Source organism: Neodothiora populina, assembly GCF_041146345.1.
Source record: "Neodothiora populina strain CPC 39397 chromosome Unknown canker_contig_16, whole genome shotgun sequence".
NCBI lineage: Eukaryota > Fungi > Ascomycota > Dothideomycetes > Dothideales > Dothioraceae > Neodothiora > Neodothiora populina.
This window is the reverse complement of record NW_027191409.1, coordinates 213,522-228,822: the sequence shown is the minus strand read 5'-3', so window position 1 is coordinate 228,822 and position 15,301 is coordinate 213,522. Positions and strand designations below refer to the sequence as shown.

Sequence of the window (15,301 nt, the reverse complement as noted above, 5' to 3'; positions counted from 1 at the left end):
CGTGTGCGATAAAGTGATGAGCATGGACAGGGTCCCCGTCGCAACTTTCTGGGCTGCAATCATGCCTTGATCGTGAGAGGGGGGTGGCTGGGGCACAGTGTATTTTACGGCGCAACCCCTCCCTCTACCACTGCCAACATATTGAAACGAAACACAGAACTCATAACACTGTCAAGAAAGCATTCATGAACCCCTGTACACACAGAGCAGAGCTCATTTACGAACTCTAGGCTTGGTTAGGGATTGCTTTCTGGGTCACTCATTGGTTCGCGCTACTATAGTAGATCTGATGATCAAGCCATCGTTTTCACAGTGAGTGTTTGTGATCATTGGTTACTTATGCACGACCCGGACACTCCATAGAAGACAAGCAAAGGGAGATGGCAATGAGCGAGAGAATATACAAAGTATATTTTTGATTCCTTTCCTGTCTCATTGCAGATGCGTTACGGATCAAGAAGAAGAAGAAGAAGAAGAGAAAAGAACAAACATGACGAACAAGAACAACCACTCCGCACCCGGACCACCATCGCCATCTAACCAGCTCCAGAACTAATTGCGCCCGACCACTTTGACATTGTCTTTTCCCCGTTGCACCACCTCCTTAATGTGATACGGAGATGCTAGTGTATGCGCAGACGTTTGTTACCAGTTGAATTCTCCAATCGCGAACGCCTATTCTATTTGGCGTACTGGAAGTTGCCGAACACGCCCCCCGATCCGAGACCGCTAGCGGCGGCGGCAGCGGCGGCAGCAGCGTGGTGTTGAGAAAAGTGCGTGGGACCGGGTGTGCCTGACATGCCTCCCGCAGCGTTTGCGTGGGAAGTGGTAGGTGTGCTGGGTTCACCTCGATGCGTCGTAGGCGTGTGTCCGGTGTGGAAAGCTAGCGTGGAGCCATTGGTCTGGGGAGTGTGTTGACCTGGGTGAGTTGGCTGACCGCCGCCGCTTGACATGAGGAACTCGTCTCTGAACGCTGCGCTGGCTGGGGGACCGACGCCGTGGAGACCGTAGATCTGGTCGGCGAGTTCTTCCGGCGCGTGGCCGTCAAAGATCTTGTTCTTCATTGCCCAGAAGATGGAACCTGTCAGCCATGCGTCGGAACCGCCTGTGTGGGCTGCGCCGTGACGTTGGCAGCCTAGCTCTTCGGCGAGATCTTGCAGGCCAGACTTCTGGCCCAGAGCTGTGATAATGGCTGCGCCGGTGGGACTAAGGCGGTTTTGCGGAGCGAGTGAGCGTTGAGCGTGGCGGAGGAGGAACTTGATATCCCACAATTTGGGAAAGTAGATCTTTACCAGCTCGCGGAAGTCGTTCTCCTCGGCAGGCAGTGGTGCATCCGTCAGAAGCTTGATCAAGTAGCCGAAATCGTATCCAGAGTGGAAAGATAACCAGTTGACATCCTCCATGAAGGTGAGACCGGACGAAGTGAGAGCGGCGCCGAATGTGTTGAGATCAATCCCCGATTCTTGATGTTTTCGGAAGTCGAGACCAGCCTTCTTGAGGAGTTCAATGGAGCCCTCGGCGTACATGTCTTCGTCAAGAGAAAAGCGGAAGTTGAATGACCAAGTGCAGGGAACCAGCATGAGGTTGTTGAGGTAAGGTGATCGTTGCATGAAGGAAGGGTCTGGTTGCTGCGGAGGCAGCTCGCCTTCCGGTGTCCAGATGGTAATGCCGAGTTGGATAGGTTTTAGCAAGTCGACGTTACACCGTAGAGTCTGGTAGTGATATGATGCCTTGTTCTCGAAGTTGCCGATAGGTCGGGCTACTATACCCGGAAATTCGGCGTCCTGCATCTGTAATTTAGTATGATTGAAAACAAGTTTGACGACTGGTTGAAGCTACTGACCATGCTGACGTAGGGATACTTTGTGATGAGCTCTCGTAACAGAACCATCTCAGACTCGAAGTTGGGTGCCCAGACATCCCTTATCCTGCCTCCAAGACCAGGCTTCGACGCCAACTGCGCAGCTTCTTGCTGGTGTTGTTGCTGTTGCTGAAGAGCGGCCCCGTGAGCAAAACCTCGGAACGCAGCCTCACTAGCCAATCCAGAACCAGCCCCTCCTAACCCACTGCCCGAATAAGCGCTCTGTAATGAGGCCATGCTGCCGGCATTTTGTGCGAAAGGGCTTATACCGCCATTGAGATTTGAAGCCGTGTATGCTGATGGTCTGGCGAGAGCTTGTGGTATTGATTGGGATTGCTGTTGTTGGTAATGTGACTGTGGTATCGTCTGACTCGGATTCAAATGTGCGAAAGGGTTTGACATGTGGCTCGCGTGCATTCTCCCCACGGCTGGTGGCATTTTGGTCGTCGTACTTGCTCAAGCAGAGCGCTGTTTCGGCAGGCGCGAGAAAGTAAAATAGGAAGGAGAGGCGTCGGTCGGCGCGCTGCTTTATGGGAGAATGGGCAAGCACGAGTCCTTCGGCGCGAATAACAGGTAACGATGTCTTCCTTTTGCTGACCAGTAAAATCACTTGATACTCAATGAGTGGCTCGACTTGGATGCCCCCTCCTGCCCCCTTCCTGGCTGTTGTCGCTCTCGGTTCTTGTTTGTAGTCGGAGTTGTTCGTATCTGTCGCAAAACGAGACGACGAGGTTTTGAGGCCAGCTTGCAGCAATCTCAGTATTGGCGTGGTGGCTCGAGTGAGACCAGAGTAATCCAGAGGTCTGTTTTGCAATGTTTTCTTGTACGAATCAGTCAATGCTAGCGGGTAGATCTTCTTCTCGGAATTCGATCCCTCATGTCGCAATGAGTGGAAGCCATAACCACAACGCCAGCGCTGGAGGAGGCACTATTGGCCCGAGCTTCGGCCATTCTGTCAGTCCAGAGGGCGGGGCGGAGGGCGCCGCCACACAGACAGCCAAGCGATTCCGCTGTCCCACCCGCGTGGGCTACTTGGATTGGCGGGGCGTCACAAGATTATAATCAAACCATGACTTTATCATAAGGTACAGTACCTTGAGCTTTAATGCAATAACATACCTTTACGTATGTTGACTTTTATTTCCACGCCGACTGCTGTATCAATATGCCTGCTGCATTGCCCAGTCACACAGATGTACGTCAAAAGTCATGGGTTTTCGAGACAGCACAAGACACTCACAGACTTCTGTGTCGTTATCTACCTTTGTTCGCATTGAAAGCATGTGCATGTTTGAAGGACCTGCATAGCATCTTGTTCGCTCGTTCCTTCCTACCAGCATGCTGTGTATAAAGTGTCCAATCATATTTCAGAATCTGGCCTCATCTGAATCATGTCGGACTCTGCGTTCACTGCGTCTCTTCACAATGACATACCATTCCTTCTTCGTACAAACAGTGCAAGTCTATGACGACAAGCATAGATATACGTAGCCGTAGCCGTAGCCGTAGCTGCTCGTCAGCCTTGTGAGAAGAAGAAGAAAAAGAGCGTCGCGGCCCCATGAACCAGGTTCTGTAGGTGGGCCCCGGCAACATGGCTACATATACTTTGACAGTGCATAGCTGAGTGATGGCCCCTATCTGCAGTGCTTCTCTTCCAGCTTCTCGGCGTTTCGGCATTTTCGGCCGTACAGCAAGTAAGGTGAGATGCTGTATGACACAATCACCAAGGTCTCCGTACTGTTGTCTGGACTCTTATGCGCATCCAACTTACCTACTCCACAACTCTTAAATGCACAGAGCATCATCTGCAACTCGCGTTTTGATGTCGTCTTGCTTTTGTATTTCTAGCAGAACAGCGTGCAATCCAGCATGATCACGACATTGTCAACATTCTCAACACTTGCGTCATGCCCCGAGTTTACCCTCCCATTGAGGGCAAGTCGGCCGTCCTCTCCCCCTCCCTCGTAGAGAGCACCGCTGGATTCACCGCTGGAATTGTTTCGACTCTGGTCGCCCACCCTTTCGATGTCGTCAAGACGCGACTCCAAGGTGAGCCTCGTTCTTGCTGATCATGAAGACGTATCCCAACTTGACCCACGACAAGTCGATTGACTTGCGATGATGCACAGTCGACCAAAATTCGCCCTCTCGATTAGGAGACTCGGCGCGCATAGTGCGCAATATACTCAAAAATGAAGGCTCCTACGCCGCCCTGTATCGTGGACTCATGCCTAACATGATCGGCAACTCTATCAGTTGGGCTTTATATTTCATGTGGTATGCTTGAGCCATGCGTCGCGACGGACGCTCACTTTCGTCTCACACCCATAACAGGTACAGCAATATCAAAGATACCATAGGATCGTGGCGCGGCACACAGGGAAACCTGACCTCGGCCGACTACTTCATTGCGTCCGGAGCATCTGGCATCCTTACTGCCTTCTTCACAAACCCCATCTGGGTCATCAAGACGCGCATGCTCTCAACCGCCAAGAATACTCCTGGAGCTTACCAGTCAGTACGACACGGATGCTCCCACATATGGGCCACAGAGGGTATTCGCGGATTCTACAGAGGACTAGTGCCATCGTTATTCGGAGTGAGCCATGGCGCGATTCAATTCATGGCCTATGAGCAGCTCAAGAACCACTGGAGCATTGCAAGAGGCGGCAAGGACGAACTCACCAACATGGATTTCCTAACTCTCAGCGCCTTCAGCAAGATGTTCGCCGGCTCCATCACCTACCCCTACCAAGTTGTCAGAGCCCGTCTGCAGACTTACGACGCAAACTCGCAGTACAGAGGCGCCAGCGATGTCGTGCGCAAAGTTTGGGCTAGAGAAGGCCTGAGAGGTTTTTACAAAGGGTATGTCGTCATCGTGCTTTGTCTGCCATGTTTCTCGTGCAATTGTGCTAATAGCTGATCAGACTGGGACCAAATCTCATCCGAGTTCTACCGACGACTTGTGTAACGTTCCTGGTCTATGAGAACACCAAATTCTATCTACCCCGCCTCTACCAAGTCGAGGACTCTGCCGAAGTTGCCAATGCATGATGCGGCGTACCGATGGACGGGTCAGAGAAGCATTCATTGGATGTTGGAGGAGACTCCGTTGCGCCAGTTTCTTGTTTTCATGACCGAGACTTTTCGTCTCGGCGAGTTACCATGACTCCCGGTTTTACGACAGCTTCGCCAGGCAGATTGAGTTGGCGAATGGTCCGCTTACGACAAGTCGCATTCGACGTCGTACATATATCACAATGCAGCAACGCACCCCGGAGCGCATTGTTGCTTCGTACGGTCGGAGTTAGTCCCGAGTCAAGGCCGGTGCTATCTGATTGGAGCCATACAGTAGAAGGCGAGGGGCACGATATGCATGCGGATTCGATCCTATCCGACAAGATCTCGGCTTGCGAATACTTGAGGTAGATCATGGCCATGCACAGTCGAAGGCACCACAAGCTACTGGAAAAGAGGGGTTTGGGTGCAGTACAGGCTTTCGGAGTCTTCCTTATTGGCTTGGTTACCCGCTGGTTGAATGATATATTTCTGATGAGGGAGCTTATGCTATGCATGCCATTGGCTTCATTGTAAACCTTGTAGAGCTAGAGGTATATATCTAGACTGCGGCGTGAAAGCCAGCAATGTACTTTTGCGTATCCTGTCCTTTGGCATGACTTGTGCACAAGTAGAAAAAGACAGTGTCAGCACATCTAATGCTTGTGAGAGAGAAAGATAGAGCGTCGGAGTATTCCACGGCTTTATTGATTGAATGATGATTACTGGGGAGCTTATCGATAGCGCAGCGACATGGAAAGCCAGCTGTAACTTTGTATGAAACAACGAGTCGGTTGATGTTTGATGTATTCCATCTAGACATCAACACAAATTCTAGATATCAGTGGAATCATATCAACCAGGACTGTATCCTGACACTTCACCACTCAAAGACAAGGAGAAACCCAGAAACCCAGAAACCCGTATTCAGGCCCAACCCATCAACCTCCCCCAAAATGGAAGGACCAGACACATTCACGCAACTGCCCCTCGCCATCGACCCATCTACGAAAGCAATCTCGACCTCATCCTCAACCTACACCTCGGCAGCGCTAGAAGCCGAACTGACAGCACTGAACCAACTGCACCGGTCCTTCATAAAAGACATCGAGAACCCGCTCGGGGTGCCGCCACCGCCCGTGCCCGTGAACCCCAAACGCAGCGCGCAAATCACCAAGCTGCGCGAGGCGGGCAACGCGAGCTACAAGAAGGGCGCCTACGCCGACGCCTGCAAGATGTACACTCTGGCGCTCGACATGGCGGCTCAGAGACCCGTGTGGGAGCCTGCGGGTCTGGTGCGCGAGGAGCTGAGTATGCTGTACGGCAACAGGAGTCAGGGGTACATGGCGCGGAGAATGTGGGCCGAGGCGGCGCTGGATGCCTTCAGCGCTACGGAGTTGAAGAAGGTGGGGAATGCGAAGGGGTGGTGGAGACGGGCGAATTGCTTGAAGGAGATGGGCAGGTTGGCTGAGGCTGGGGAGGTGTTGAGGGAAGGTATTGATTTTGAGAGCGCGGGAGGGGATAAGAGAGGGGTCGAGGAGTTGGTGATGCTTTTCAAGGAGGTCGAGGATAAGAAGAGTGGTGCTGCTGCTGCTGTTGTGGCGTAGAGGAAAAGTAGGGACAGGAACGCGACGAGTGAAGGGTAAACTGCATGGAGCATGGCGTTTTGAAGGCGTTCTTTTCTCACTGTTTTCGGTCTCGAGAGAGCAGCAATCAGACAGGCTTATCCATCAGCTTGCACTTGATTGTATGCCATCAGACAAGAGCATACAGCACAGCACATGGGCATCAACGGGGTCAATCACTTTTTCCCGTTTCAGATCAATTGATTTCGCATTTTGCCAGCCACCTCAGCCATCGCATGTTGATGAAGCAGCAGTATATGATGTGGTGACTGCTAGAGCACTGTACGTAAGATAGGTACGCAGTCAGATCCAGCTTAGAGAGGAACCCCCTCCAACCCCATCAGCAGGTAAGATACCTTGGTGAAGGAAGGCACATATTGTACCCTTTCCTCCAATTTCGGCTTTCATCACCTGATGTAGTATTCCTCATCCCGCCCTTATTTTCCCTCCGTTGCAATATCAATCTCCGAAGAAGACTTTCCCTCCCGACCTTTTATAGTGTCAGCTCACCATCATATCCATTCTCATATCCAGAGTCACTATCCGTGATCCGTTCCGACGGATGTTGCAGATAGAAGCAGCAGCATCAGGGGTCAGACCTGCTATCTCAACCTGTTCCCCACCCCTTGATGCTCGTCCCCTTCTCTCTCTCTCATGCTTTACCCTTCCTCTGCCTCCGTCTTGAACTTCTCACCATCTGTTTTCTCATCCTCGACCCTCGCATCTGCCGGAGTCTCTTCTACGGGCATCTCATTACCAGTGTTTCCACCCTGCACCCTTCCCACCTGAAGAAGCACATCTCCCAAAGTGCCCTCCAGCCCTTCAATCCTCTTCTCCAGTTTGCCCACACGCTCTTCCAGCCGCAAGATCGCCGATGAGAAAGTCTCGAGGGTCCGAATAATAGTGTTGCTCATGTCTACGAGCGAATCTACAGAAGTCGTGAACGACTGCAGGATCTGTTGGAGTTGGACGACTTGGGCTTCTTGTTGTAGGAGACACTCTTGGGCCGGCCCGGCTGATGTGGTGTGGCGGGCTGCTTGTTGTTGCACGCGACTTGGGCTGGGTGGAGGGCTAGGACCGGGAGTGTTGGGTTCGGTGTTTGATGCTGTCGAGTGGGAGGGGGAGTGAGGGGGAGGGACAGCACGAGGTGCTTTGGCTGTCTTTTTGGTGCGTGGGACTGGGGGCTTCTTAGAGGTGGACTTCGATGGCTTGGTGCGTTTGCGTTGAGGTCTGCCTTTCTTGCCTCGTCATGCTCGTGGAGAGATGACGATCATAGGAGATTTGCCTCGCGGTTGGGAGGAGGCGTAGTGATCGGGCGAAGACACAGAGTGCGAAGAATGTGCGTCCGATGCTTCTGGTGAGCTAGCACCCAGGGCTCTACCCCCGTGTTGAATGAAACCGGCCTCATCAACATCATCAGGGTTGTGGTCGTCAAAGATAGATCGTTGAGTGCGTTTCTTCTTGCGGCGCTCAATTCCAGACACCTCTCCTTCTTCGTTGTCGTCATCGTGTCCCTCATCGTCGCCCTCTCCTTCCTCGCTTTCGACATCGTAGATACTCATACGTTCGCGCTCACGTTTGCGTTTGACACCGCCTCCACCGCCACCGCCGCTGCTGTAATCATCATCGTCCTCAACAGGCAAGAAAGGCCTGCGACCGAATGGTCCCGCAGCAGTAATGTAATTCGCCTGGCTCGATGCAGCTGGTCTTTTTCTGGGACCACTAAAAGCAGAGTCATTGCCTATCAGACGTGCGCTTCTGCTTCTGGTAGTGCTGCCGTTGAAGTTATAAGGGCTGCTCAGGTGGCGTGTATCCCTGACGCCGGCAGTCAGGTTTGGATAACGCCTGGTTGATCTCATGGTTGCTGTGGTGTCTGTTTCAGTCATTACTCTCCTGCAGATTCGTGGCGTGGGCACTCACGATACATTTCGGACTTTAAGATGCTGGGGCACTGCTGTCAGGGCTGAAGTTATAGGTCTCGTTTCTTTGTTGTTTGATTCACTGGGCGATGTACGCGGGATTATATCATCCGTGTTAGACTGTAGGAGATCTTTCTTGACGTGTGTGAAAGGGGAGAGGATCTTTATTGATGTGTGTGAAAGGTGAGAGGATCTTTATTGATGAAGAGAATGCAGAAGACTCTTTTGCAATCCAAGGTTTGTAGATCGTTCCAAGTAGACTTCAAGCGGAAAGTGCCTTTGATGGCTACAAGATTGAGGAGGTGCAGGTAAAAGCTAGGAGTGAGGTGAACTTGTTACCAGTGGCTCATCTGCAAGCTTTGATAAGAAGATATGAACAATGGTGATGGATGAGGGTAGAAGAAGAAAGTTGTGGGTAATATGGACAGCAGACAGACTCAAGTGAAGTGTCAAAGAATGATGAAGAACTGGTTCAATGCAATGGTGTGCATCTCACTACTGCTTGTTCACCCTCTGCTTAATGTACGAAACAATGATCAAGTGAAAGCAGTCACGCACTGTGGAATGGAAGAGCCTGCCTGCAAGTGTACGTACGGTGGGGTCAACATGCATATTGAGTGAATAGCGATGCAGTATAGCACAACGCCCAAATTGGAGGTCGAGAATGGTAATCAAGAATCAAGAGGCAGCGAGGAACAACCATTATCTGACTGTGTGAAGAAGCCTCTTCGAACTAAGATGGCTTCCAGCAGCACCTACTCAGAGTCTTTGGTGTTCTTACCTTGTCAATCACAACTAAGGTACTTACGTTTCTTTCAAGGGCTAATTATAGAGGTCGTGCTAAGATATGTGTGTTAGATCTGCTTGTCATGAAGCCTTTTTGCAACCACTGACAGTTGTGTATGTGCAATACCGGCACTCATATCTGGATCACGCACTTACGTTTCCGCTGTCAATGTACATCTCTTCGAGAATAGCAACGTGATATGTGAAATCCTGACTCAGTCACCCAGACCGCGGCATGCCGACGCCGTGATCTGCCACGGCTTCTGCCTACGATCATGTCAGATAAATATATGGAATTGATATCCAGGCTACCTCGCGGCATCAAGGATCATGTCCAGTCCCGGGCAGCTATATCAAAACGATGTCGAGAAATAATCTCCAAAAAGTCATGGCATCAATGAAGGTGTGAAACACCCTCCTACGCAAAGTGATTGCTGACCGTATCTACGGTCCACCGATGATGTGGGATGGGCCTCTAGTATTTGATGCTTTGCTCGCATAGCAGTTTCGAGTGAAGATCAATTCCCGGTGCCATGGTCAACAGAGAACAGCAGTATTGAGCCACAAGACCAGGACCATCGGCGAGATGTAGGTACCTTGGCTCTCTGACCTTGACTGGACGACACCTCATGATAGTGCTCAAGACACCTGCTTGCAATGACATACACATGCTGTCACACTGCTCAGCAATATGACAGACGGGGGGTTCGTCCGACAAGCTAAGTTTATTCAATGTCGGCAGATGTCCGCCTGTGGTGGAAATCCACAAATAGAATGGCCAAGACAACCCTGAACCAACTTCACCTCTCCTGTCCAAATCAACCCAAAGGTCAGCAACCGTCCTCACTCTCGTTACCTCATAGCCGGACACTTGGTAATACTGAATTATCTCATTGCAGCATCTTCCATTTCAACGCCTCAGGTGACTTGATGGCAAGCTCACTGACATCTAATTTTCAACAGCAACTGATTAAAGATGTTACCACTATGTGCTAGCGAGGAAGCGAGATTTCCTTCTAACTCACGTTATCGTCTATATCATGCTCATAAAGTAGAGCTATCCTCGTAGGACAGCTCACAAACCACAGTCCTGGAATTACTTGTGAGTCTTGAGTTATACTGGCCGAACCTTAGACGTCCACCGCAGACGCACTATCGAGATAATGGCCTATTCATTGCGACTTTCACCACTATAATTGAGATGTGGGGACCGATCTTTCTCAATGTAGAATAATTGACCACGATATTTGACAAGTGGTCTCGACTATCGAAAAGCATGTATCACTTACCCCTCTCACTTCTATATCAGTTGAGACGAACTCGGACATCATGTCCCGCATAGCGTTGAATGATATAGAAAGAAAGAGCGCACGCGCGATCGATACTGCACTTCCATTGAGTCGCTGGAACAGATAAAGGTGGTAGGTACTGCTCTTAACACCGTTCCTTGCTTCCCTCTGGCCAAAGACAAAGATACGCTCGTTTCTTCATCCTGTTCCTTCGTGTAACGCAGACTAAGTTGTCCTCTCCATTACCTTTGGCCAATACTCGTTGCCTGTTTGTCATGCGTATCAACATGGTCGCGGCAGGGCTACTGTCAGTCCTGCAGCTTACTACACCTGCGCAAGCTTTTCCTAGACTCCTTCGCCGTCAACAGCGTGGCGACTTGCACGGCCCTGCCCTCGACTCTGGCCCAGCTGGTGGCGAAGCTGTGATGATGCGTACGCCTCCCATTGGCAAATTTTTGGCAAAACGTGCAGGCAATGGCACCGAAGGTGCGGGTGAAGGCACAGCGGTGGCTCAAACCACCACCACTGCCTCGTCAGATGTATCGTCGACCACTCTGACTGATACAGTCACCTCGACCAATAGCTCGGGTTCATCTACCATCATCAGTACGGCCACTGTTTCGCCAGTGGTCTCATCGTCTACTTTTATGAGCACGATCGACGCCAACACTACTTCAGCTTCTACCCAAACGACAAGCTCTGCTGTTACCAACAGCACTACATCAGTCGCTGCCACTAATTCGACGACAACGACCAGCACCGCTACCGTCTCCCCTGTGACCTTATCGTCCACCTCTATGAGCACCATAAGCACAAGTATTAATTCAAGTTCTACTACGATGACAAACACTGTCACTGTAAACAGCACCACGTCTACAGCTACTTTCAACTCGACCACTATCATGAGCACCGCTACAGCCCCGTCTGCCACATTGTCGTCTACCTCTACAACTACTCTGAGAGCAGAGAACACCTCGACTTCTATGACAACGACAAGTACTGCTTCCGCCAATAATACCACCTCGACGATGGCTACCAATTCGACCACGTACCCACCTATGAGCACCAGTATCTCGAATAACACAGGACTGACCAATGTCACGACAGACTCTGCTGAAAGTACCTTCCCAGTAGTCTACATGACTGGTCAAATGCCGACAAACATGTCTTCGGTTGTTGTTTCTACTGTAGTGTCGACTGTCTCTAACACCTCAATGATCACCGCGCCGAGTGGGGTATCTCTTGTCACAGCGACTGTGCCATCGGTAGTGGCTACTACTACTACATATACTTGGGGCGTGACGCCATCAATGAACAGCTCCACCACGCAAAGCACAACTAACCAGACATCAAGTATGGCATCGACGACATCGAGTCTATGGTCAAACTCGTCCATGGGTACTCCCGTCGCAACAGCAACCATCACCGTTATTCTGAACAACACTCTGACTACCTTGTCAACTGCTGTATTAACAAGTTATTACAATTACACTGACGTCCATTCTGTCACGGTAACCGAAACGCCCAAGAGCATCGAACATACTTCAACATTCACAACCATGGTCAATAATACTGTATGGTCCACCGTGCTTGCAACAAGTCATCACCATTACACCAACACTACCACTCTCATGGTGACGCCAACGACTTCCTGTTCCGAGTGCAGCAATAAGACTGTCACGATGACTCTTTTTTCGACTTCTCCAACGTCATCGGTCTCATCGTCGTCGTACCCAGAACCGCCTGCGTCTACTTCGTCACCTGCTACGTCGGTCTTTCGGACCACGACCACAATGTCAACATCTTCGCCATCAACCCCATTCTCTTCCTCATCCTCTTCGTCCATGCCAGAACCATCTTTTTCATCTACTACATCGACTCCATGCCCACCCAGCCCATCTTCTACTATTCCCGAATCATCATCATCCCCACCACCACCGCCACCGCCACCTCCCCCACCACCGATGTCTACCATCACTCCTGGTCCTAGGCCGACCAGCGATACTCATCCTCCTTGCTCAATCGGCTGCACCACACTGTCAGATCCTGCATACATTGCATAGGGAGCACCTCTTGATATCTCCTTTCACTTGTCCTCGTCTTTTTTACAATATGACATCTCAATGCGAAGTCTGGGACATCCGTCGATGTGGAGCTGTATCCACGTCCCATTAGGATACGTAGAGGGAAGAGAACAATGGGAGGACAACGGACGGGTCGAAGAGAGGCAGAGGAAAGACGAGGATTGAGGGGTAAAACAAGGTTCATCTAATTCACTCACTTAATGTCTGGGGCGAGAGAGGGGTAGAGAAGCCAATCTAAAGAGACTTCTGGTATCAATATTGAGAGTTCATTATCGGTACATTCTCCCTATGGAAAGATCTCGTAGAATGTACAATGACTGCTATCTACTTCGCCTGAATGCTCTTCGTGATTCTCCTCGCGTATTGTGGATTGATAACGTCAATGTGATCTTCCCACTTACAGAACATGTGTCACTCCTTCATGGTAGATACGTGAAGGTCTTGCTCCCGATCACGTTCGCGCTGTGAAAAGAGGGGGACATCACATCATTACAAATTCAGAAAATTGTGTTGCCTTTCAGCATCACAGCCCATTCTCGTGAGGTCGTCCGAGACCCTCAGGGCGGAGTTCTTGGCCAAGTGCCCAACTCGGGTGAGCCGCCAAAGACCCCTGACAGGTCAATATCTTGCGAGCAGCTCTCGATTCTTCTTCTTTAAGGGTCAGGACCTAAATCTGGCGATATGTTGAGTGCTCCCTTCGACTTCAGCCAGCGCTTGCGATTGTATAGTAGGTTATCGCTATATGGTGTGGTGGAGTACTGGCGTTGGGATACCGAAGCTGGGTGGACGGCCGATGCATGTTGCTCAGTGAAGAACGTTGACTCGACTGCCTTATTCCGAACATGCACAGGAGGAACAGGCGATGCTGAGTTGTCATCGGTGTGCACGACATCACCAGCCGTAGTCCTGGGTCTCCAATTCTCGATCGCACTTTCGTATACAGTGTTCAGCTCATCGGCGTACGCAGCACAACTCAGCCATGAGTGCTGCAGAGCTTGAGTAGCTGTCAAGCGTTTCTTCTCATCCAGGACCAGCAAAGCCTTGACGAACGCTTTTCCACGTTTGGTCACAAGTGCCCACCTGCCTTTGCTCTGATCGATGGCTGAAAGATCACATTTTGCTGCTGCCCGTAACTTTGACAATTTCTGCTCCGATTCGTCACCCTCGTTGCCGGGGAAGATCAAGGCCCCAGTCATTAGCAAGGCAGTAATCGTGCCAATTGACCACATATCGACAGCCATGCTGTAACCGGTCTCGCCATGTAAGGTGGTGTATAGACGATGGACTTCGCTGAATCTCTATGTTAGATAATTGTACATCAATACAGGGAATGTGTTCATCTTACGGAGCAGTATAACCTAATGTCCCCACGGTCGTGAACATGCGAGTAGCCGCGCCGCGTCGGTGTGAACTTTTCATACTCCTGGCATGTCCGAAATCGGTCAAGACCACACGCGCGCCGTCCTTCCAGGAGGTCATCAAGATATTGTCTGGTTTGATATCACGATGTACAACGTTCTTGGCATGTAGATACTCGGCGGCCTTGAGTACTTGGAGGATTATCACTGCACATTGTGGTTCTCTTAGCTGTTCGTTCTTATGCTCCATAAATGACAGTAGATCTCCGCCGGTGACTAGCTCTTCCATGATGCAACTAGGCCGTAGTCAGTCATAGAAAATCACCGTCAAAGTGTTTTAGAGCTCTCACATATGGTGAGTTGTAACGAACACACGTTCCACAGTTACAATGTTCGGCTGGCTGATGTTAGTCATGATCAGAAGTCCGCGAACATTTTCTTTACATGAATCAGGTCTTTGAGTATGGTGTACTCGTTCCGCAATTTACAAAGTCTTGCACCGACAACAGAAGTCATACCTGCCTCTTCACCTACATGAACCGAAGCCTCTGCGCTATGTGTCGTATCTGGTTGAGATAGTATAGTGCTGGCTTCACGATTGGACAAGCGTGTCCCCTTGAGTGGGATGACCTTGCAGGCACGTGCCTCTCCTGTGCTCTGGTGGACTGCAACATAGACTGTACCTTGACCTCCAGTACCGACAATCTGCGACGTAACTCTATAGTCATTCTCGAAGCTCTGCAGTGATGTGAGCTCGAGGCATTTTAGCACGTCACGAACAAAGCGACAAAGACCTTGATATCCTTAACCAAAGTAGGAGACATGACTGAATCTTCCAGATCGACCTGTATTGCAATCTGAATGAATATGCCCTTGGCACGGTCGAGGTAAAGCCTGTCCCCATGCTGGACAGGAATAGAACCTTTGAGTTGATCAAAAGTTCGTTTCGTGGATGAGCCTTTTCCGAGTTCACTCGGCTGAGCTCGTTGAAGATAGGTACCGTTAGGCGAGTGGTCTTCAGCATATATTATGGGCGGTACTCCCCATGTCAAGTCATCGTCAAACTGCACACACCGTATGGTGATATGCAGATTGGAAACCGAGAGCTCATTCCTTCCGAGCATCCTAAGCAAGTCAATTTCTGCACATGTTGAATGGCACAGTTTGCAAACTTCAGGACATCCGATCTCCCAATCTTATATTCATGTCTGGCGAACATCTCAATGACTTCTGCTTTACCATCAGCATGGGAGCCTCAATGGTGCAGAAGCTCAAATTGCGTTTGCACCTGAGGAGTAGCCATGGTCGTCGCCGAAGCCGAG

At 50.6% G+C, this 15,301-nt stretch overlaps 5 protein-coding genes across 6 annotated transcripts; 3 read left to right on the top strand and 2 right to left on the bottom strand.

Moving 5' to 3' along the window:
* Positions 1 to 680: 680 nt before the first annotated feature.
* On the bottom strand, positions 681 to 2,299 carry AAFC00_003429 (uncharacterized protein; the record flags this gene model as incomplete). Its single annotated transcript, XM_069342898.1, has 2 exons — positions 681 to 1,784; positions 1,844 to 2,299. 2 exons carry the CDS (start codon positions 2,297 to 2,299, stop codon positions 681 to 683), a joined length of 1,560 nt encoding a protein of 519 aa, XP_069200707.1.
* A 1,469-nt stretch (positions 2,300 to 3,768) lies between these two features.
* Positions 3,769 to 4,915, top strand: AAFC00_003428 (uncharacterized protein; the record flags this gene model as incomplete). The annotated part of the gene is made up of 4 exons (XM_069342897.1): positions 3,769 to 3,910; positions 3,991 to 4,138; positions 4,196 to 4,726; positions 4,789 to 4,915. 4 exons carry the CDS (start codon positions 3,769 to 3,771, stop codon positions 4,913 to 4,915), a joined length of 948 nt encoding a protein of 315 aa, XP_069200706.1.
* A 959-nt stretch (positions 4,916 to 5,874) lies between these two features.
* Positions 5,875 to 6,525, top strand: AAFC00_003427 (uncharacterized protein; the record flags this gene model as incomplete). Its single annotated transcript, XM_069342896.1, has 1 exon — positions 5,875 to 6,525. The coding sequence occupies one exon, from the start codon at positions 5,875 to 5,877 to the stop codon at positions 6,523 to 6,525; it is 651 nt and encodes a 216-aa protein (XP_069200705.1).
* A 4,299-nt stretch (positions 6,526 to 10,824) lies between these two features.
* AAFC00_003426 (uncharacterized protein) lies at positions 10,825 to 11,654 on the top strand (the record flags this gene model as incomplete). The annotated part of the gene is made up of 2 exons (XM_069348454.1): positions 10,825 to 11,585; positions 11,645 to 11,654. 2 exons carry the CDS (start codon positions 10,825 to 10,827, stop codon positions 11,652 to 11,654), a joined length of 771 nt encoding a protein of 256 aa, XP_069200704.1.
* A 1,620-nt stretch (positions 11,655 to 13,274) lies between these two features.
* Positions 13,275 to 14,803, bottom strand: AAFC00_003425 (uncharacterized protein; the record flags this gene model as incomplete). Of its 2 annotated transcripts, XM_069342893.1 has the most annotated exons (5): positions 13,275 to 13,911; positions 13,967 to 14,275; positions 14,330 to 14,376; positions 14,424 to 14,717; positions 14,774 to 14,803. In XM_069342893.1, the coding sequence occupies 5 exons, from the start codon at positions 14,801 to 14,803 to the stop codon at positions 13,275 to 13,277; spliced, it is 1,317 nt and encodes a 438-aa protein (XP_069200702.1). The 2 variants fall into 2 exon arrangements, with proteins under 2 accessions (XP_069200702.1, XP_069200703.1); XM_069342894.1 differs by lacking the exons at positions 14,424 to 14,717; positions 14,774 to 14,803 and having other exon boundaries at positions 14,330 to 14,394.
* Between the last annotated feature and the right edge of the window lie 498 nt (positions 14,804 to 15,301).